The 24,823-nt window shown below is 42.6% G+C and overlaps 1 protein-coding gene across 1 annotated transcript; it reads left to right on the top strand.

Annotated features, from left to right (window-relative positions):
* Positions 1 to 21,477: 21,477 nt before the first annotated feature.
* Positions 21,478 to 22,537, top strand: LOC145012285 (fasciclin-like arabinogalactan protein 9). Its single transcript, XM_078971080.1, has one exon. It carries the CDS (start codon positions 21,646 to 21,648, stop codon positions 22,393 to 22,395), a length of 750 nt encoding a protein of 249 aa, XP_078827206.1. The 5' UTR covers positions 21,478 to 21,645; the 3' UTR covers positions 22,396 to 22,537.
* Positions 22,538 to 24,823: the final 2,286 nt, after the last annotated feature.

The raw sequence follows: 24,823 nt of genomic DNA, 5'->3' as shown, positions 1-24,823 counted from the left end.
TTCAAATCCTTACCAATTGGTGCTCGCAATCGATCATGGACCCATTGGCCCCCAACCAATCCATTCCGACAATCACTTTCAACCCTTGCAACGGTATCAGGACTAAATAAACGTGAAACCTCTCTCCAAGAGCATTCAGTACATAGTCCTGATACACCCTTTCCGAACTCACGGTGTGATCGTCCGCAATCTCTACCTCAAGCGGGGAATCTAAAGTTCCTAATGCATCCCAAAACTTCTTGCTTAGCGCAAGAGACACAAATGATCAGGTAGCCCCCCGAATTGAACAAAATGTGAGCAGACATACCATTGACCAAAAAGGTCCCTATACATGAGCACATAACATACATAAACAACACAGTAAATCTAGAGCATGGAGATTAAAATACATATCAGCCACAACATCTGGTGCTGCAGGAGCTTCCACTGTAGTCAACTAGAAAGCACGACTCTTCACCGTTGGAGCTTCCGCCTTAGTATGGCGGCCATCGGTAATCCTCATTGTGGCAGGCGTAGGAGCTGCCATTGCTCCTCCCCCTCACTGTAACCTCGGGCAATCGGCTCATTTATGGCCGGTCTGGTTGCAATGAAAGCAAATCAAAGCTTTCTTGGGGTAATCCCTGCTCAAGTGGCCCTGCTGGCCACATGCATAACATCTCGATCTTGTCATTCGACAAGGTCCACTGTGCGGATTGCCACACTTGGCACACCGGCCCCGCCCCTGCTGGCCCCTAGTAGATGAATCCGAGGTCTTAGGCTTTTTAGCTTGACCCACCGCTGCCTGCGCCTGCTCCGGATTTTGCTTGGTGCGGAAGTCTAACTCCATCTCCCGTTCCCGGGCCTTCTCCACCATCTCATTCAGGGTTTTGCACCTAGTAAAGCTCACAAACTCCTGGATATCATCCCTCAACATGGAATGATATCTCATCCTCTGTATATCCTCATTGGTAGCATACTGTGGAATCAATAATGCTCACTCACGAAACTTGGCGGTGATCTCCACCATAGTCTCGGTGGTCTGTTGGAGTTCCTGAAACTCCCTCACCATCCTCTGCACCTCAATGGCTGGTGCAAATTCCAAATCAAATCGCTGGAAAAACTCGCCCCATGTCATCTCAGCCACACCAAATGCTCCTACCTGGCTAGTAACCTCGCCCCACCAATCTCGAGCCCTGTCTCTCAGCATGCAAGAAGTAAATCACCCCTCTATCGCATCTGGGCAAGAAATCGTGCACTGGCCATTCTCAATAACCACCACCCATCATCGACTAACAATAGGGTCCCTGACCCTGAAAAACTCTGGCTCCCCACACGCCTTGAACTCCCAAAATGAAGGATTTCGGGCCCCAACCTGACCCGCAACAATCTCGGCTCTGAATAACTTGAGCCTCTCCTCCATAATCTTCATCATACCCTCCTTGACCACTCCAAATATCATTGGGTTAGCATCAAGGATTCCCCTGGTAACCTCTATTGCAATGAGCTCTCGCAGGCTCTCATCGATGGGCTCGATCATGTCACCTGACCCGGCCCCGGATCTAGATCTTGATCCTGATCCCCCTTCTCCAAATCGTGGCACCACCATACTGGACTGTAATACCATAAACCATAATGACTAGGATACCCATATAGGGGGATCTCTCCACTCCAGTCCTCCTCAGAGCTCCAAGGTCTCACATTGGTTCGGGTACATGTCCTATGCTTTCAGTAGTACGAGCCCAATACTACCTTCCACACCTACCTGTACCTTCCCCAAGGCTCCAGCTGACAACTCTAATTAGTCCCAAGCCAATCATGTCCCACAAACTACCACGTGCCTCAAATCCGAGGTGATCCTAAGATTTTCTCTACCCATATCAATACCACCAATCATAACATGTTGCCTTATGCATGCAAATTATATATAGATAAGGATCAAACAGACTTTCGAATAAAGGATTCTACCCTAGGACCACAACCAGACAAGGAACAAGAATAAGGCCAAATCAATCATTCTAAGTCTATAAGCTCCTAACCATATACAATTTTAAAAGCTTACACATAGAAAGTTCCATACGATCATCAAAGCTCAAATATCAGTATAACATGGCTAACACATTGGGGAACTACTTACATGGCTCGATTGATCACGCGCGTTGCACTCTCATCTTTTCCTTTCTTTAAAAGCTTTTTATTTTATATTTGAAAACAAATTTACCATTTCCTTATTTTGAGTCCTGACACCCCCGATAATGTGCCTGAATCCCTTAAACCAAAGCTCTGATACCAACTTGTAATGACCCAAAAATCAAGGGTAAAATTTTTTATTTTTAAATAGTAAAAACACTTTTCGATAAACCATGAAATCTAATTACAATTGTTTTCAAATTAAAATCCATAATAATATTATTTCGAACATCAGAGGGTCCCATCCAAATGCCTGAGAGAGTGTACGTTGCATCATCAAGCCTTGCCTTTGCCCTTGGGCTCAGATGTACCTAAAACAAATCCACAAACTGTAAGCCAATGCTTAGTGAGTCCCCCAGAGCATACCCCACACACAATCCACATCATACATTTCATGCTAGCTATAAGAGTTATCTCTACCACATACATTATCTACAGAAGCTATCTCTACCACATAAGCTTGCATAAGGATGCCATGGGTGCCCCGATGGTCTTACACTCATGTGTCATGGGCCCACCCCATGGTATTTTCCCTGCCGGAAGGCCATAGGCACCCCCATGGTCTTACATCCATGTGTCATGGGCCCACCCCATGGTCTTTTCCTTGCGCATAACAATTATAGCTAGAAATATACAAAATATATCTAACTATCGTACCACATATCTCTACACATATCTCTACCACATGGCTCTACTAACACATATACCATAATCACACAATTGGCCGGCCTTGGTGCCTTAGACCCATTGGTATGGTGAGAAAACTCACCTCTCGAATACTGAACTGATAAGCTGAAGTCAGATATATCCCGCGCGCTGCTCCTTCTCAACTGCCTATAATCATCAAGTGATTAACTTAACACAATCCCATAAATACCCTCATGTTAACCCTAGTCAAAGTCAAGATCCACGGTCCATGTTAACCTTTACTCGTCGAGTTCATCCAGCAACTCGTCGAGTTCCCTGAGTAATTCTTCCACTCGCCTAGTTACCTATGTAACTCGTCGAGTCCCCGAAAACTCATGAACCCTGAACTGAAAACCCATCCAGTCGAAAACCCTCCTCAGGCCGAAAACCAATATGGCTGAAAACCCTGTTTTCCACTGAAAACATCCTGGATCCTGAAAACGGGACAAACCCCCTTGATTCGCCGAGTCAGATAAGGAAATCGACAAGTTCCTTCAGTCTTGTCATTTTCAGTCCTTCTCAGTGGGGTCTAAGGTCCAAAATTCTAGATCCAAGCTCCCTTAGTGCAGATGCCACGTAAAGTTGCAAACTTTATGTGCATGCATGTAACATCCGAATTTTCAGGTACATTATTTATTCATTCATTTTTGGAGATTTTGGGAGGGACTCGGTGAGTTGATGCTTAGACTTGCCGAGTAGTGTCGATATTTTCCATCCAAGTTAATGACCGGACTCGGCGAGTCGACTATTGGACTCGACGAGTCCATGCTGTTTAATGAAACCCTAATTTTTAGGGTTTGAGACCTATTTAAAGGCCCTTATGGCCTCCATTTGTGGCTACCAGTTGATAGAGAGAGACCCCAGCGTGTGTGAGCATTTTGAGAGAGAAAGGAAGCCATTTTTGATCCTTGTGTGGGTGATTTTGCAAGAAGAAGGTGACCAAAGCAAGAGGAAACTGAAGAGCGTTCTAATCTATGGATTTCAGAGCTTAAGGACTTCATCTTGAGGTATATTTTCGATCCTTCTTCAGTTTTGGGTGTTAATCCTTGAGAGTTAGGGTTTCTAGCCAATTTAAAGTATGATTGTTAGTGCAATTGGTCCCTTCTTGTGTTGAGGCTGCGGATCTGGATCCAAAGAGGTCCAGAGAGCCATTGGGTCTTTGCATGGGTATCAAGATCCAAACTTTAAGTGTTTTTATTGCTTTAGGAGGCCAGATCTATGAGTTTGAGGAACGAATCTGACCTCAGGAGCTCATTTGAGCTCGAGCATGGCATGAACTTGCCGAGTACCAAGAGTAGACTCGACGAGTAGGGTTAGGGTTTCCCCATAGTTCACTCAGTGAGTACTTGCCGAGTTGGGGGAATGATTTAGTGAGTCAGAAGGAATTAGAGGACTGGAGTTCAAGGCAAAACTCATCGAGTTCATAATGGGACTCGGCGATTTGAGTCGGGGTGGCCCTACGATTCATGCCAGGTGTAACCCGTCGAGCAGGGGAAAGACTCGATGTGTCATGTGGGACTAGAGGGATAGTGGACACGCGCAGACTCGCCGAGTCACCCAAGTGCACTCGGCGAGTCGGGTCAAAGTCTGACCGTTGACTTTGTTGACTTTGAGGGTTTGGTCAAAAATGGGGTCTTTGTGTCAAGAGAGGGTTGAGTCTAGTCTCGAGAGTTATATTTATGAGGATATTTTACTTTATGTGATTAGGCGGAGGCTAGACCATATTTCCACCGAGTCGGAGATTTACCGAGACATCTGAGGTGAGTCTTCTCACTATACTTATTTAGAGTGGTAACATAGTTATGTGCTAGTATATTGCTGACTTATGTGCAAGTGTATTTGTATGCTATTTATGTGTGTGATAGTGATATGTGATATGCATGATTCAGAGTTTCCAGAGATAGGACCAGTGGGTCCATAGAGTTAAGGCTAGAGAGCCCACAGAGAGTTGGGATTGGAGGGTCCCACTGAGACACACTGACCAGAGGGTCAGCAGAGTTATAGCCTTGAGTGGCTAATATATATGTTAGAGTGGTATTTTGGGGAACTCACTAAGCTTTATGCTTATAGTGTTATGTGTTATGTGTTTCAGGTACCAGTGATGATCGCGGGAAGGAGCCGGCATGAATTGTACACACACATGGGATTTTATGTATTTTGATCTTGGGAAATGTTTTGTGAAACAAATATATGATACAATGAGATTTTATTAATAAATCTGTTTGGAAAATGTGTTTTGAAAATGTGAAAAATTGTTTTAATTTTTACGGTGTTACAAGTTGGTATCAGAGCCTTGGTTTGAGGTATTCGGATGCATTTTCGGGCGTATCTGAACTCAAACTGAGGATTTAGGAAAAAATTTGATAACAAAACAATTTTAAAAAGAGTTATGATAAAAACAGAGCAGAGCCATGTGTACGATCAGCCAGCGCCCGAACGGTGATTTCCCAAAATACCCTTGTAATAAGTGTTAAGAGATATATTATGTTATATAATGAGCTATATTATGCATGCTAGAGTAGACTAGGTATCCTTATTAGGACTAGAGTGGCCTGATATATGATGCCTTAGTCTAGGAGCTTTGCTGCTAGGGATGCTTGAGAGTGTTTAGATAGCAGCGAAGAGCTTATGAAAGATCAGCTAGTGTGATTTAAGAGAGTAGAGTGCTTGAATTTGGGACTCTGGGAGGAGGACTTGGGATGAATGCTGACACGATGTGGTCGGTAGTATTGGGCCCATACTACCGAAGGCACCGGATCAGTGCGCAACCCAAGTAAGAATCCTTAGGGTACCAGAGATCAAGCAGGATTGGGATATCGAGTGTGTGTACACCCGAGCGAGTCTCTAATACCTTGTGTTGTATTTCAGGGAGGCATCATGGTGGGGACGCACCATAGACCAGGGACTAGTGGAGGGGGTGTGAGCGATGAGGAGCTCCACCAGATGATTCATGATGAGGTGGCTTCTACCATCCGCACTGAGATTCCAGAGATGTTTGGGTCTATCAAGACCACCCTGATAGAGACATTTGATGAGACATACGTTGCTCTTTCTGATGCTGTTGTTATTGCGGCAACTGCAGCTGTAGCTGCGGCTTGACCGCAGGGTGGTGATGCATTGCTATTCCGGGAGTTCAGCAACACAAAACCACCAGAGTTTATTGGGACCTAGAACCCGATTGCAGTGATGAGGTGGATTTCATACATCAAGGGGTGTTTCTTCACCTGCTCATCTCTAGAGCATTTGAGAGTCCGGTTCGCGTTGAACCAACTTCACTTGGGAGCGAAAGAATGGTGGAAGTTTGTGACGACGCATTATTCGCCTGCTGACTTGCTGCAGTAACTTGGGAGAGATTCATTGCTATGTTCCGAGACCAGGTAGAGAGGGAGCGTTTGGACCAGGAGTTTCTGACCCTCAAGTAGGGTACTGAGTCTGTCACAGTGATTATGAGGATGTTCCATAAGCGAGCGATGTTCTGCCCAGAGCACGTATCCTCCAAGCAGGCACCATATGAGCCAATATCTGAGCATTTTGAGGAGGGATATACAGGAGTTTGTGGCGAACTCGATGTACCGAACATTTTCTAAGCTTCAGGCAAATGCACGGAAGAGGGAGATAGAGCTGGAGACCCAGGCCAGGGAGGAGGCTGAGTCTCAGCGGAGGGATCGGCGACCGACGCAGTCTCAACCGGCAGCCAAGAGGGCCAAGCCCATTGATTCAAGATCTGGGAGTCAGAAGGGTCGCACTTTTGGCAAGTGCGGAAAGAGCCACGACAAGGTGTGCAGAGCGGGGTCTTGCTACAAATGTGGAAAGGAGGGGTATATGGCCAAGGATTGCCCCAAGGGGTTTGCCAGCATGTTTTCACTGCAACCAGACCGGACACCGCAAGGCAGAGTGTCCACAATTGTGAGGGACAGCCCAGGAAGCATCTCAGGGATCTGCCCCTACTTCTATCAGAGCTACTGAGAGCTGCCAGTGAAGGCTGAGGCACCGAAGGCGCGAGGGAGAGCCTTTCAGTTGACCGCGGAGGAGGTCCACGCAGCGCCCGATGTTGTGGCTGGTATGTACTCTTTCAAGTATTTATTTTGATGTTTGAGATATTGTGTTTATATTATGTTATGCGTAGGTACTTTTCTTGTGAGTTCTGTACCTGCTTTGGTGTTATTTGATTCGGGTGCTAGTCGGTCTTTTGTATCTTTGGCTTTCTGTCAGCACATCTGTATTAGTCAAGAGGCGTTGAGTTGACCTCTGAGAGTTTCCATAGTTGACAAGAGGGCGATGTATGCCCCCAAGGTGATCCGAGGGTGTGTACTCGAGATTTTCGGCGTTGAGTTTATGATTGATTTAATTCATATTGCGATGAGATATGTCTGTGTCATTGTGGGTATGGAATGGTTGAGCAAATTTGGAGCGGTTATCGACTGCGAGAGACAATTGGTGACCATACGAGACCTTAGTGGGGTAGTTTTTACGGTGTACGGAGAGGGTACACAATCTGGGTCAACATTTTGTTCGGCTGCTAGAGCGAGACAGAGTCTACATCAGGGATGTAGTGGGTTTGTGGCGAATGTGTTGGATACGAGGGTTGATTCAGGGAGGCCGAGGGCAGTTGATGAGGTTCCGATAGTGCATGAGTTCCCAGACGTTTTCCCGAAGGAGTTACCGGGCGTGCCTCCTGAGAGGCAGGTAGAGTTTCATATCGATTTGGTACCGAGGGCGGCACCTATCGCCAAGGCGCCCTATCGCCTTGCACCTCCAGAGATGCAGGAGTTATCCTCGCAGCTTCAGGAGCTGCTGGGGAAGGGGTTTATTTGGCCAAGTAGTTCGTCGTGGGGAGCTCCTACCCTCTTTGTCAAGAAAAAGGATGGTTCACACCAGATGTGCATTGATTACCGGGAGTTGAACAAGTTGACGGTCAAGAATTGATACCCGTTGCCAAGGATCGATGATTTGTTCGATCAGTTGCAGGGAGCATCTTGGTTCTCCAAGATTGACTTGAGGTCTGGATATCACCAGATGAGGGTACAAGAGGAGGATATCCATAAGACAACATTCGGGACTCATTACGGACATTATGAGTTCGTGGTGATGCCTTTCGGGCTCACCAATGCACCGGCGGCGTTCATGGATCTCATGAACAGAGTGTGCAGGCCGATGTTGGACTGCTCGGTGATCGTGTTCATCAACGATATATTGGTGTATTCGAAATTCAGAGAGTAGCATGAGGAGCATTTGAGGGAGATCCTTGGAGTTTTGAGATCGGAGAGGCTTTACGCCAAATTCTCCAAGTGTGATTTCTGGTTATGACAGGTCCAATTCCTTGGGCACCTCGTTAACCAGAATGGGATATTGGTCGATCCGGCCAAGATTGAGACAATGTTAAGTTGGGAGGTGCCGAGACCCCCCACCGAGATCAGGAGTTTCTTAGGATTGGCAGGCTATTACCGGAGATTTATCAGGGATTTCTCCAAGATCGTTGTGCCACTCACCAAGTTGACCCGGAAGGGTGTTGCATTTTCATGGGGGCTAGAGCAGCAGGCCTCCTTTGAGACACTTCGCCAGAAACTATGAGAAGCCCCTGTGTTAGCCCTTCCGGAGGGGATAGAGGACTTCGTAGTGTATTGTGACGCGTCGATATCTGGGTAGGGAGCGGTGCTGATGCAGAGGGGGCATGTGATAGCATACGCATCGAGGCAGCTAAAGCCTCATGAGAAGAGGTATCCCACCCACGATCTGGAGTTGGGGGCAGTGGTGTTCGCCCTCAAGATCTATCATCACTATCTGTATGGGGTTCGGTGTACCATATACACGGACCATAAGAGCTTGAAGTATTTAATGGATCAGCCTAGTCTGAACATGCTACAGAGGAGATGGTTGGATGTGGTGAAGGATTACGATTGTGAGATCCTGTACCACCTGGGCAAGGCTAACGTTGTAGCCGATGCCTTGAGTCGTAGGGTGGAGGTCACCCCGATATAGATTGTTTGTATGAGGCTGACAGTGATGACCCCAATATTTGACGCCATTCGAGAGGCCCAGGTTGAGGCCGTGAGACCAGAGAACCGTAAGAGGGAGCGGGTTATCGGGCAGGTATCAGAGTTCTTCACCGACAACCGAGGGCTTATGACCTTTCAGGGACGGATTTGGGTGATGTTTGTGGGTGGAATGCGCACCATCTTGTATGGGAGGAGGTGTCGGACTCCCATTTGCTGGGGTGAGGTCGGTCAGCATGTGATGGTAGTACAGAGATAGTACTTCAGACGACTGAGCAGATTTAGTAGGTCCGGCAGAGGTTACTAAAGGCTCAGAGTCGTTAGAAGAGCTACGCAGACAGGCGTCGCTCGGAGCTCGAGTTCCAAGTTGTTGACTTCGTACTCCTGAAGGTATCTTCTTGGAAAGGTGTGATCCGATTCAGGAAGAGAGGCAAGTTGGGGCCTCGGTATATTGGCCCTTTCGGGGTGACCGCCAGGATGGGCAGGGTAGCGTACCGCTTGGAGCTACCTGAGGAGTTGAGTCAAATTCACGATACCTTCCATGTGTCTCAGTTGAGAAAGTGCATTACTGATGAGTCGGCAGTGGTTCCAGTAGAGGACATTCAGGTGGATGCAAGCCTGAGCTATGTTGAGAGGCCGATCGCGATTCGGAATAGAAGGATCTAGACTTTGAGAAACAAGGTGGTGCCATTGGTTCAGAACCAGTGGCAACATTGGAAGGGTTTCGAGATGACCTGGGAGCCGGAGTTGGAGATGCACGAGCAGCATCTAGAGTTATTTGTGGAAAGAGACTTCGAGGGAGAAGTCCGATTCTAGTGGGGGAGAATTGTAACATCCGGATTTTCAAGTACATTATTTATTCATTCATTTTTGGAGATTTTGGGAGGGACTCGGCGAGTTGATGCTTACACTCGCCGAGTAGTGTCGCGATTTTCCATCCGGGTTAATGACCGAACTCAGCGAGTCGACTATGGACTCGACGAGTCCATGCTGTTTAATGAAACCCTAATTTCCTGGGTTTGAGACCTATTTAAAGGCCCTTATGGCCTTCATTTGCGGCTACCAGTTGATAGATAGAGATCCCAGAGTGTGTGAGCGTTTTTAGAGAGAAAGGAAGCCATTTTTGATCCTTGTGTGGGTGATTTTGCAAGAAGAAGGTGACTAAGGCAAGAGGAAACTGAAGAGGGTGCTAATCTGTGGATTTTAGAGCTTAAGGACTTCATCTTGAGGTATATTTTCGATCCTTCTTTAGTTTTGGGTCTTAATCCTTGAGAGTTAGTGTAACAACCGAAAAATCCAACCAATTTAAATTTTTCAAAAACAACCCGATTTCATTAAATTATTACAAAAAGGTTTCCAATACAAATCATTTAGAGTATTCCTAGAATCTCATTGCTACAAAATCATGAGGAGCGGTACGATCACGCCTTCGCCTTGCCACAGTCTCCTGAAGAACCTGAAAAACATTAAACCACAACTATAAGCCCGAAAGCTTAGTGAGATACCCCCAAAATATCAACCACATATACCATACACATATCACTCTATCTCATAACGAATCACAGAACAGCCATGCATATCGGGTCTACTGTGGGATTGGTCCGCCTTGCAGGGCCTTCAGTCCACCTGGTCCACCCTCCATGTCCAATCATGTCCGTGGAGTCTGCAGTGTGGTTGGTCCACCCGCACTGGGCCTTCAACTCACCTGGTCCACTCTCTGAGTCTATAGTACGACTGGTCCGCCCGCATCAGGCCTTCCGTCGGCCTAGTCCACTCTCCGAGCCTCGGCACGTCTGGTCCGCCCTCGTGGGGCCTACAGCCTATCCGGACCGCTCGCTGGGCCTTTGGAATAACCAGTCCGCCCTGGGTATCTTGGCCTACAGCACAAAGCAGGACCCGCCTCAACCCAACTCCAGTCCAAACAACCATGTGCACATAAACATACAATCACATAACAATTCATATTCAAGCAAACCGATCTAGCAGATCATATAACACAACATACTCTAACAGGATACCGACCTAACCGGTCACTAGCATAGCATCATCCTATCCACCAGGATACCGACCTTAACCAGGTCTCTAACGAATAACATCCTAACTACCATGATGCAAACATATCAAAACAATAACATAACAACAGATACCCAGATCTCAATCCGATAAAAGGGCCGGCCTTGGTGCCTTAGACCCTATTGATATAGTGAGGATAACTCACCTCGAAACTGTCGGCTGAAAGGATAAGATCCCACTGCTCCGAACTCCGACACGAACTCCTCCACTGAACACCAAAACACTCAACTCAATATATACCCTTATTTACCAAAATACCCCTAGAAGACAACTGGTCAACCCTTGGACAGGGTCAAAGTCAACACCTGACTGACTCTACTCGCCGAGTCAACCCGATGACTCGTCGAGTCCCCAAGCTCAGAACTTCCCTCAATCTGCGACCTGACTCGCCGAGTCACCCCGAGACTCGCCGAGTCCAACAACTCTGAGTCCACTCGCACCCAACTCACCGAGTCATCCCTTGACTCACCGATTCTCGACTCAACCAGAAAATATTGGGACTCTTCGACAAGAATCTCCGAGTCCAAGAACAGACTCGCCGAGTCTAAGGCTATCTTCAACCTACTCGCCGAGTTGTTCATCCAACTCGTCGAGTTCCAGCTCATCTTCAAGCAACTCGTCGAGTCCACCCTTGTAACTCGCCGAGTATCACCGGTCTGAATCTATACAGAAGCATTCCAGGCCATGCAATTGATCCAAAAAATAGATCTAGCCTCCTACAACCCATCCATCACGTAAAGTGGCAAACTTTACGTGAATCCAAAGAGACTAGGCCTTTTTACTCTAGGGTTTGGGGTTTGGGACAAGATAGCTCCATCAACAACACAAGAACAGGGACTTTAATGCTCTTAAGACCTTCTCCACCTCAGATCTATCCTCCAAACTCAAGATGCCACAAATCTAAGTTTCCCACACAACCCAAAAATGAAGAATCTAGAAGAACACAGCCCAAGAACGAGATATTACCTCAAAAGAATGCCCCAACTGCAATAAAACTCGAATCCAAGCAAAGCCCTTTGATCCAAGCCTCTTCCCCTTCAAGATTTCTTCAACAAACACCTCTCCAAGCTCCAAATGCACTCCAATCTTCCACAATCACGCTTTCTAGGGTTTCTGGACTTCAAGGGGGATCAAAGAGGCTGGGGAGAGGATATAATGTTCTTTATATAGGGATCAACCCTGAGAATTAGGGTTTTCTCCACTCAGCACCTACTCGCCGAGTCCATCTTTGGACTCGCCGAGTAGGCCACTTGACACGCGACCAAAGTCGCGACCCTACTCGCCGATTCCATCCATGGACTCGCCGAGTTGCCCTCCAAAACGTACACTTTTAGTCCTTCAACTCTACTCTTGCTATTCCGGGATGTTACAGTTAGGGTTTCTAGCCAATTTAAAGTATGATTGTTAGTGTAATTGGTCCCTTCTTGTGTTGAGGTTGCGGATCTGGATCCAAAGAGGTCCAGAGATCTAAGCCCCTTAATCTTTATGGGGTGTCATTGGGTTATATGAGCTTAGGGTGGCATATTGAGGCCATTTCTTCAAAAAGAGCCATTGGGTCTTTGCATGGGTATCAAGATCCAAACTTTAAGTGTTTTTATTGCTTTAGGAGGCCAGATCTATGAGTTTGAGGAACGAATCTGACCTCAGGAGCTCATTTGAGCTCGAGCATGGCATGAACTTACCGAGTACCAAGAGTAGACTCGACGAGTAGGGTTAGGGTTTCCCCATAGTTCACTCAGTGAGTACTTGCCGAGTTGGGGAATGATTCAGTGAGTCAGAAGGAATTAGAGGACTGGAGTTCAAGGCAAAACTCATCGAGTTCATAATGGGACTCGGCGATTTGAGTCGGGGTGGCCCTGCGATTCATGCCAGGTGTAACCCGTCAAGCAGGGGAAAGACTCGATGTGTCATGTGGGACTAGAGGGATAGTGGACACGCGCAGACTCGCCGAGTGACCCAAGTGCACTCGGCGAGTCGGGTCAAAGTCTGACCGTTGACTTTGTTGACTTTGAGGGTTTGGTTAAAAATGAGGTCTTTGTGTCAAGAGAGGGTTGAGTCTAGTCTCGAGAGTTATATTTATGAGGATATTTTACTTTATGTGATTAGGCGGAGGCTAGACCATATTTCCACCGAGTCGGAGATTTACCGAGACATCTGAGGTGAGTCTTCTCACTATACTTATTTAGAGTGGTAACAGAGTTATGTGCTAGTATATTGCTGACTTATGTGCCAGTGTATTTGTATGCTATTTATGTGTGTGATAGTGATATGTGATATGCATGATTAAGAGTTTCCAGAGATAGGACCAGTGGGTCCATAGAGTTAAGGCTAGAGAGCCCACAGAGAGTTGGGATTGGAGGGTCCCACTGAGACACACTGACCAGAGGGTCAGCAGAGCTATAGCCTTGAGTGACTAGAGTACATGGGGAGTGGAGGGTCCCATGGCTATATCTTCAAAACTTGGCTTCTTTCAAGGTTTTTGTGCATGGGGAGTGACTAGAGTACATAAAGCAAGCAACTTTACGTCATTAAGGACCTAAAGGGGTCCAGAACTAGAACCATATCCTAGTGATAGGTCCAGATCGAAGTTTTCTTTGATTTTGCCCCAAAGATGGTCACTTTCTTGGAAGATAAGAGATCTAAGAACCTACAGCTCAAGGTGACGACTTTTTAACTTGAAATGATGGCCAATGCAGAGTAGATACCGGATCTACTGCTTCCTTTCTTGTTCCTTCTTCCGACTTTCTTCTCCAACACACCAAGTTTGCTCAAACAAGCTCTTTTTCTCACTCAAGGAGGGTTTACGGCCGGAAACATAGTTCTATGGGTAGTAAGGTGCTAAGGGAGGTCACAAGGGCAGGTTATGTTCTTTAAATAGGGTGCAAACCCTTAAAAATTAGGGTTTCTCTTAACAGCTCCTATTCGCCGAGTCAGGCCTTATGACTCGTCGATTAGGTCCCGATCCCGCTTCCCTCCATAACTAAAGCCTCTAGTTGACGAGTTGAACCCCCAACTCGCTAAGTCCTTGCAACAAAACTCTAAAACTTAATAACTCAAGTAATACCTGGAACAGGTGTTACAACCGATACGGCAAGATAGATGCTCCAGTGGTGAGGAGTTGAGCCTTCCAATTGACCGACGTGGAGTCGTGTGCCGCACCGAATTTGGTGACAGGATCGGTCCATGTGAACGGTATCCCAGTTCAGGTGTTATTTGAATTGGGAGCTACCCGATCATTTGTATCTCTTGCACTCAGGAAGAGGTTTGTTGAGTCTTCGGGCATGTTGAATTCCCTTTAGAGGTCGAGATTGATGACGACCGTTCCGTCTAGGAGTCAGAGGTTTATATAGATTGTGTCTTGAGGAATTATGACGAGTAGTATCTCGTGGAATTGGTTCCTATCCCTTTGAGGGGGAACAAGGTTATCATAGGCATGGATTGGTTGAGCCCTTATTGGCGGTGATCAACTGTGCACAACAACTGGTACTTGTTAGGACCCCAAGTGGGGGAGAGTTAGTGATTTAGGGCGAGAGGCCGCAACATGGGCCAACAATGTGTTCAGCAACGATGGCTAGATGCTACCTCTAGCAAGGAAGAGCAAGTTATGTCGCCTATGATATGGATACCCAGGAGAAGGTTAAGGCGACTGTCGATGATGTACCACTAGTGCGGGAGTATCTGGATGTATTCTCGGAGGATTTTCCTGGGTCACCTCCAGAGAGATAGGTGGAGTTTAGGATTGACCCGACTCTAGGCGCGGCTCTGATAGCTAAAGCCCCATATCGGTTGGCTCTTCCCGAGATACAGGTTTTGTCTACACAACTGCAGGAGCAGTTAGACAAGGGAGTTATTAGACCGAGTAGTTCACCCTGGGGAGCCGCGATTCTATTTGTGAAGAAGAAGGACGGATCTCACCGAATGTGTACAGACTATCGGGAGTTGAATAAGGTAACGGTGAAGAACTGTTACCTACACCCGAGGATTGATGACCTCTTCGACCAGCTACAAGGCGCATCTTGGTTTTCTAAGATCGATTTGCGTTCAGTCTACCATCAGATGAGGGTCAGAGACAAGGATGTACAGAAGACTACCTTCCAGACTCGTTATGATCATTACGAGTTCGTGGTGATGCCCTTTGGGCTCACCAATGCTCCTGTCGTGTTCATGGATCTCATGAACCGCATCTACAGACCGATGCTGGATCAGTCTGTGATAGTTTTTGTTGATGACATATTTGTTTACTCCAAGACGCAGGAGAAGCACGAGGAGCACTTGCGAGAGGTGTTGGGTACCCTAAGGATGGAGAGCTTGTATGCTAATCTCTCCAAGTGTGAGTTCTGGTTGCGTGAGGTGCAGTTCTTGGGACACCTTGTCAACTAGAATGATATTTTGGTCGACCCGACCAAGGTGGAGGCCGTGATGAGATGGGAGGTTCCGAAGTCTCCATCCGAGATTCGGAGTTTCCTCGGGTTAGCAAGCTATTATCGGAGATTCATACAAGATTTCTCCAAGATAGCGGTACCACTGACCCGAATGACGAAGAAGGTTGTTGTAATTTGTTGGGGGCCTAAGCAGCAAGCAACATTTGACACCTTGAGACAGAGATTGTGTGAGGCGTCGATCTTATCCGTGCTAGAGGGAATTGAGGACTTTGTAGTGTACTATGATGCATCCATTTCGGGATTGGCCGCATTGTTGATGCAGAGGGGGCACGTCATTGCCTACGCCTCGAGGCAGATGAAGCCTCACAAGGTGAAGTACCTGATGCACGATATAGAGTTGGGGGCAGTTGTTTTTGACTTCAAGATTTGGCGGCATTACCTCTATGGGGTTCGTTGTACCATTTACACGGACCACACGAGCTTGAGGTACCTCATGGACCAACCGAATCTGAACATGAGGTAGCGTCAGTGGTTAGATGTGTTGAAGGATTACGACTGTGAGATCCTTTATAACCGGGGGAAGGTCAACGTTGTAGCTGATGCACTTAGCCGCAAGGCAGCCCCGATCAGAGACATCTTCTTGACGATGACAGTAGTGAATCCACTTTTGGAGTGGATCCGGGAGTCCAGGTGGCCTCATTTGACTATGAAGACCATGGGCTGCTGACCCTGCATCTGAGGGTCTGGGTTCCTTACTGGGGCAGAGTACGCCAGGTACTAATGGAAGAGGCCCACAAGTCCAGATTTTCCATCAATCCCGGGGCAACGAAGATGTATAGAGATCTTCACCCTGATTATCAATGGCCTTGCATGAAGCGGGACATATCTTGGTACGTGGAGTGGTGCTTGACCTACGGGAAGGTTAAGGCTGAGCACCAGTGGCATCATGGAAAGACACATCCGTTGGATATCCCTATATGGAAATAAGAGGATATTAATATGGATTTCATCACAAAACTTCCTAGGACCGCATGGGGAATGGATTCTATGTGGGTCATCGTGGATCGGTTGACGAAGAGTGCCTATTTTATTTCGATCTAGGAGAGCAATTCGGCCGAGAAGTTAGCCGACATCTACATCAGAGAGGTAGTAGCTTGACACGGAGTGCCAGTTTCCGTGATTTTCTGACCGAGATGTGCAATTTACTTCCAGATTCTGGAAGAAATTTCATGATGAGTTGGGTACTCGTCTGCACTTTAGCATGACTTTTCACCCGCAGACGGATGGTAGAGTGAGCGGACCATCCAGACTTTGGAGGATATGTTGCGGGCATGTATCTTAGACTTTGGTGGTAGCTGGGATACCTACCTTCCCTTGGCAGAGTTTTGCTATAATAATAGGTACTATGCCAGTATCGACCGACCTCCCTTAGAGATGCTCTATGGGAGGAAGTGCAGAACCCCGATATGTTGGGGTAAGGTTGGAGAGGGTCATAGGGAGTACCGAAGTGGTACTATAGATGATGGAGAGGATCTAGCAGGTCTGGAGTAGACTCCAGATGGTCCAGAGTCAACAAAAGAGTTACGTCGACAGACCCCGATCGGACCTGGAATTGCAGATCAGGGATATGGTCCTTCTGAAGGTGTCACCTTGGAAAGGTGTCATCGCTTTAGAAAGTGGGGCAAGTTGGGCCCTAGGTATATCGGGCATTTCAGGGTTATAGCTCGGCTAGGCGAGGTGGTGTATAGGCTGGATCTGCCAACTGTGCTTAGTCAGACCCACAACCCCTTTCACGTCTCCCAACGTTGGAAGTGCTTGGTAGATTACTCTGTGGGTGGTGCCCCTAGAGGATAGTTAGGTGGAGGACAACCTAAACTACATTGATCGACCATTAGCCATCCTCGACAGCAAGATGAAGGATCTGAGGAACAAGAGGGTAGAGTTAGTAAAGGTGAAATGACAATACCACAAGGGATCATAATGGACTTAGGAGCCGGAGGATGAAATGAGGGAGCACTACCCAGAGCTATTCCCATATGCAGCAGACTTCGAGGGCGAAGTCTAACATATGTGGGGGAGATTTGTAACGCTAGGTTCCTAGTATGTATTTTAAATAAGATTTATTTATTTTGTTCAGGAACTCGATGAGTTAGATGCCCCAAACTCATCAAGTAGGAATAGAAATTTGGGATGTAGGATTTGAATCCTACTCGACAAGTTGAGAGTCTCGATTCGACGAGTAGGGGTTCCAGAATGAAACCCTAATTTTAGGGTTTTGCATCCTATTTAAGCACCTTAAACTCCCAAGGGTTAGCCTCATTTCAACCTCTGTCACCCCAAAACCTAGCCACGAAACCCTAATCCACCTTTGAGTGTTTTTGAGCCATTCTTGTGTGTTCTTGGTGCGTTATTGAGGTTTTGAAGAAGAAGAGACTTGAGGAAGGAGCAAGGAAGTGAAGGAGAAGAGTAGATCCAGAAGTAGAGCATCATTTTTGGTTCACCTGAGGTATAAATCTCTTACCTAGCTTATTGAGTGTTTAGATCTAGTTTTAGGGTTTTTTCTCCATGTTTTGGCTCAATAGTGGTGGTCTTTGGGATTTGGATTTCCCCTATGGAAAGAACCTTCATATCTAGAGCCTTTGAGAGAATCCATGGCATAAAGGTGACAACTTTATGGCCATGGGAGTCCCATCCAACTTGTGAACCACCTTTTAGGGTCTTTTGAGCTAAATAACCCATGCATGGACATAAGGTTAGCAACTTTATGTGATATATCGACCCTAGGGGACCAGATCTATGGCTTGGAAGCATTGAGCTTAACAAAAAAGTGACTTAATGGATATAGACTAAGGGGAACTCGACGAGTTGTTCATGCAACTCGACAAGTTGGATCTGGCCCCAACCTTTTCTGGTTACTGAGCAAACTAAGTGAGTCTAGAAGATGATTCTGTGAGTTGGCCAAGTTTTTGGGGTTTTGAAGATTGGAGGACTTTACGAGTCCAAGGAAAGACTCGACGACTTGAAGCGAAAAGTCCCGATCCTGTCATAAGGAAGAACTCGATGAGTTAGAGGGTAACGCGACGAATTGGATCGCGAGTTCGGGGTTCTCTGATTATGGAACTCGGCGAGTTGATGGACTAACTCGACGAGTTGATTCAACCAGATGTTGACTTTGACCAATGTTGACCCTTAAAAGGGTATGAGCGTGAAACGGTAATTAAACGGAAATGCTTGTGTAGGAGTTTGAGTGAGGTAGATTTCAGAGCTGATGATAGTTCAGTTACTTCACATCATTTGAGGCAAGTTACCTTCCAGTGGAAGTGGGTCGAAGGCACCAACGTCGGCCCACTAGTAGCTGATTATAGTTGAGATGATTGTCTTTGTGATAATTATCTGGTATGCCAATATCTGTTATGCTTTATGTGCTAGTATGCTATGATAATATGTGATAGTGGTAGGAGGGGTAGGATAGTCCCCGATTACCAATTGAAAGAGACCAAATGAGTAGGATGACACCTAGATATGCTAGGCAGGTTACCGGTTGAAAGAGACCGAAGGGGTAGGCCGACACCCAGATATACTGGGCAGGTTACTAGTTGAAAGAGATCGAAGGGGTAAGCCAACACCCATATATGCTAGGTAGTAGGAGAATTGTATGTATATGCTAGGATGTTACGTGGTAGTGGTAGGGGTGAAATAGTCCCCGTATACCGATTAAAAGAGACCGAAGGGGTAAGCCAACACCCAAATATGTTAGGCAGCTACCGATTGAAAGAGACCGAAGGGGGGTAGGCCAGCACCCAGGTATGCTATACAGGTTACCAGTTAAAAGAGACCGAAGGGGTAAGGCAACACCCAGATATGCTAGGCAGTATGTTATTGTATGCTATGTGGTATGATGGGGGAACTCACTAAGCTTTGTGCTTGCGGTTTTTACTTTTGGTTTCAGGTACTTACTCTTCAAAGGGAAATGAGTCGGCTTGACTGCAGCGCATCACACATGATTTTTCCGCACTATGGATTCTTGGGATTTTGTGCTCTAACATTATTGTGTTATGACATATTTTGATTATGGATACACTGGTTTGATATGAGTAGCACTATGATGTTTTCAGACAAATGTTTTATAATTATTAAATAAAAATGAAATTTTTGGTCCTTGATTTTGAAATGTTACATTTAGGTTCATTTAAGGTCATATTAATTTTGTGAGATCGTGAGACACAATCTAAAAATAATTTTAAAATGTCAAATAAAATGAAAAATCCAAAAATTCTTTTTTTAATTATTATTTTAAAATTTAAAAGATAAATAAAAATTATTGTTTTTTTAAGTACATAAAATATTCTAATAGAACATTACACTTTAAATATTTTAATGTGATTTTTAGAATGTTAGAATATTTTAGTATATTACTAGATTTGTCAGATATGAAAAATGTTCTAGTACAATATTCTAATATTTTACTAGAATATTTCACAAATATTTCAATAAAACTATAATTTTTTTATTATATATATATATATATATATATATATATATATATATATATATATATATATATATATATTGATAAAAATGATGAAAATAATATTTTTAAAAACAATTCGAAATTTTTTAATTATTTTGCATTTTAAAAATATTTTTTTAATTTACAAAATGAATGTCTAGAATTACTTTCTTAAATAACTAAAATGATCAGTACAGAATCAATCCTACAGGCACAAAATGATAGTTAGAACACAATAACCTAACCCAATATATATATATATATATATATATATATATATATATATATATATATATATATATATATATATATATATATATATATACATACACACACGTTCATTTAAGACCATGCTAATTTTATGAAACCGTGAGACCAAGTTTAAAAATAATTTTAAAATACAAAAAAAAAATCCAAAAATTCTTTTTTTAGTTATTATTTTCGGAACTTTAATTACCTAAAAAAAATAAAAAAAATTATCGGTTTTTTGAAAAAAATTGTAAAATATTATAATAGAATATTACACCGTAAGTATTCTAATGTGATTTTTAGAATACTAGAATATTCTACTAGATTTGTCAAATATATAGAATATATTATAATATTCTACTAGAATATGTAAAAAAAAATTATTTTATTTTATTTTAGTTTTATTATTTTTTTTATTTTGGAAAATATAAATTCTAAAAAATAATATTTGAATTTTTTTTTTCAAAAATTTTCAATTATTTTTTTTTAAATATTTTTTGATCTACTAAATGAGTGACTATGATTACGTTTCACTGTCTCACAAACTAGATCCGTCTCATATGTACCTAACTATATATATATATATATATATATATATATATATATATATATATATATATATATATATATATATATATATATATATATTCAGGTTAATTTGAGACCAAATCTAAAAATAATTTTGTAAAACCGTGAGATCAAATCTAAAAATAGTTTTAAAATGCAAAATAAATGGAAAAATCAAAAAATTATTTTTTTAAATATTATTTTCGGAACTTGAATTAACTAAAAAAAATAAAAAAAATAAAAAAAATCCTGTTTTTTTTAAAAAATACGTGAAATATTCTAAATAGAATATTACACTGACATATTCTAAAAAATAATTTTAAAATGCAAAATAAATGGAAAAATCTAAAAATTCTTTTTTTAAGTATTATTTTCGGAACTTGAATTAACTAAAAAAAAAAAAAAAAATTCTATTTTTTTTTTTGAAAAATACATGAAATATTCTAAATAGAATATTACACTGTACATATTGTAAAAATAATTTTAAAATGCAAAATAAATGGAAAAATCAAAAAATTCTTTTTTTAAATATTATTTTCGGAACTTGAATTAACTAAAAAATTAAAATAAAAAAATACGTCTTACGTTCTCACAAAATTAGGCTGTTTCAAATGAACCTAATATATATATATATATATATATATATATATATATATATATATATATATATATATATATATATATATATATATCCGTTAAATAATACTATTATAAAATATTTACAGTTGTAATTGACTAACATATATTAAAGCTGAATATTATTTTAAACGATTTATGCCTAAATTCACATGGTGCAAGTTGAAAGAAAGAAAATAGAAATATAGTCTCCATTATCTTGAAGCCATAATACATGACAGCCTAACAACACCTTCACAGTTCACATATTCTTCTTGTTCTGTTCCTATCATAAAAGCCAACCCATTCCAACACATTCTCACTACCCCTACCCTCATATATCTCCTCCTCTACCCGCATCGCCACAGCCACCGCCACCACCACCACCACCACCACCATAGTCATGGCTGCTCCTCTCATTCTCTTGTCACTTACCCACCTCTTGTTCCTCCTCCCGTCAACTCTTTCTCAAACACCATCTGCTCCTGCTCCAGGCCCCGCCGGACCAATTAACCTCACGGCAATCCTCGTCCAAGGAGGCCAATACTCCGCCTTCCTCCGCCTCCTCAACCAAACCCAGGTCCTCACCCAACTCCCTAACCAGCTCAACAACTCCAACCAGGGCATGACCCTTCTCGCACCCACCGATAACGCCTTCCAAAACCTCCCTTCCGGCACCTTGAACGGCCTCAGTGAAGACAAGAAAGTGAAGCTTGTACTGTACCATGTCCTCCCAAAGTATTACAGCTTAGAAGATCTTGTCACCGTCAGTAACCCTGTTCCGACGCAGGCTGGTGGAAGCAAGGGGAGTTTGGGTTTGAACTTTAGTGGTAGGGCTAATTCAAACCAAGTCAATGTGTCCTCCGGAGTTGTTGATACTCAGATTACTAATGCATTGAGACAGCAGTTTCCGTTTGCTGTTTACTCTGTTGACCAAGTTTTGATACCATCGGAGTTCAGCGAAGCTCCGGCGCCTGAGAGTGAGAGTGGTCCTTCTTCTTCACCACCGGTGGCCGGGAAGCCTGCTAAAGCGCCGAGTGGTGCGGAAGATGGAGATGGAACATCTCCGGCGAATAATGGAGGAGGAAGGACTGTGGATGTGGGGGTTGGTTTGGTTGGAGGTGTTGTGCTGTTTTGCATGGCGTTTTTATAAAGCTGAGGCATTTGTTATATATCGACATTCATGTTGTTTCCTTGATCATTTTGCATATGTTGCTTCATTTATTTGATATTTTGTTGTAATCATTGATAAATAATATGTTGTTTTGAATGATCAAAACCATTAACAACTTTTATTGATCGTTTTAGACTTTGCTCAAATGTTTGACTAAAAAAACTCATCCAAATTCCGATCGTATTTTCCGATTAACTACAGTTTAAATTTATCAAATGGCCTCTAATTGGTCCACCGGTATAGACGTTGTCTTCTATCTTGAGGTGGAACATTCAAGTCTCAATGTGGTATATAGATGAAAGTGTACATTTCAAAAAACAAAACAAAACAAACTACAATTTAGTTTCTTTACATCAAAACAAAAGATATTTACCAGTTGTTATGATATCATAACGATTTAAAATACTTAAGCAATGGTTCATCAAATTGACTTTCATTATTTTATATTAAGCTTATTTGTATATATTTTGAGCTTATTGTGATCATACCAATTAAAAACAACAATTGTTTTCTTACAAAAACACGTGGGCAACAAGTAATTTGGGCGATTACTTCACATTTTTTATTGTTTTTTTGCACATGATTTCACCTTGTTTGAATACATATTCATAAGCTACTGATCATGGATATAACTATTCATTAAAATACATTAACTTGTTGTCTAATTCGTGATATTAATCATTTTGTCGACATGAAAAAAGTTATTAAAAAACCAAAATAGTAAAAAAGAAATAATCCACTTGAAGAAACCTTGTCGTCTATTGGAAAAAAGAAAATCGCATCCGATACAATTATTATATAAAAACTACAGTTTCTTAACTGCTCTACAGTTTCAAATTTTATTTAAATAGCTTTTGATCCAATAGTATGCATTTAATGTCAACGGTTCGTAGCATATTACAAAGAGAATCACCGATGCTTAAGCCTCTAAAGAAATATATAAAATGTTGACCACATATATAGGAACAGGGTATTTGTGATTTGTGAAATGCAAACAAACAACCTCCCACTGTTCCAAGTTTTATGTTGTTGTTGTTGTTGTTTTCTCACATTTATCGCGAACCATTTCATAATTGTGCTTCTAATTGTGCCTCTTTAGTTTTTGAGCTTCTAGTGTGTTTATATTAGGTTTGGAGCTTAATGTCAACTAATGATGAAGTAATAGACTCTTATGAAATCTTAATTAAATTTAAATGAGTTTCGTAGGTGAAATTACCAATGTTAAGATTATGCTTCACTGAAGTTTCTAGTTGAGTTTTTGGAACTTCTACTTATTTAATCTCTAATTTAAGTGTGTCAATCTTCATGTTTATCATGTCATTGTCAAAGGGTTATCATTAGAGTTATTAATGATCATTATGAGTTTAAAAGTCTGCAGTAACAATTTATATAACACTGGGACCATCAATAAAGTACATTAACTATAATGGAAAAAGTCCATGTTTTAGATGAAATATAGGTTTCCCACAAACCAAGGGTTTTTCATATGTAAAACACATGGGTTGTGTGGTACCCTATCTTCCTCAAATCTTTGTCTTTCGGTGTTGGAATTGCTTTCTGCCACATTCATTGTTACTCTCGTGATAAATAATGAATGTTTTAGGGTTAAGATGACATAGGAAAGTTTAGCAACTATAATTTACTTAATAAGGGGAACAAACAAAATATACTTATCTATAATTATAAATGTACGGGTGAATATTAAGTTCCTTATATTTGTGGGAGATGATGTAAGACCTTGTGAACAATTATCCCCTACATAAAGAGGTACTTTATCTCTGTATTCCTTATTTAAAATACTATATGTATACTTTCTTGATTATTATATGTATCATGTGTAGCATTCTTTGCATTTAAATGCTTTCATGATTTGGTTCCTAGGTGAATATGTCCTTTTTATGATAAAAGGATATGTTGAGAATGAGTTTTTAAATAGGGATTTATTTTAAGAAATTTTGAGATGTTTTTATTGTATTTGGAATTTGAAAGCACGATCATGTGTAGTCATTATTTTGGGTGGGTTGAGACATTTATATTTATATGAGACTTGGATATCCTATACGAATATATTAATCACTTTTACTCTTGGTACTCTTACTTGTGTGTCACTTAAGTGAGGGAATTTGACTTGGTGAGTTGTAGTTGACTTGGGGGTTGGGTGGTTTGTGGTATTTCATATATTGAGTTTATTTATATTGTTTGAATTGTTGATGTTTTGTTGAATGTTATTATTACGATTAACATTGTACTTTGATTTACAAATTGTTTTTCCCAAATTTGATTTTGATTATTTCATGAGTTTTGATGAGGTTTGAGTTTATGCATTTGTATATAATTTTTTGTATATTTATATATTATCTATATAATGTTTAATCTTACGATTTACACGAGACTTACTATCCCAACC

Source organism: Lactuca saligna, chromosome 8 (assembly GCF_052625555.1).
Source record: "Lactuca saligna cultivar CGN05327 chromosome 8, ASM5262555v1, whole genome shotgun sequence".
NCBI lineage: Eukaryota > Viridiplantae > Streptophyta > Magnoliopsida > Asterales > Asteraceae > Lactuca > Lactuca saligna.
Note: the sequence above shows the minus strand (reverse complement) of the source record. Positions and strands in the feature narration are given on the sequence as shown.

What these genes read in the sequence shown, in the direction of transcription:
- LOC145012285 (XM_078971080.1), top strand. Translation starts at nt 21,646, where the DNA reads ATGGCTGCTCCTCTCATTCTCTTGTCACTTACCCACCTCTTGTTCCTC.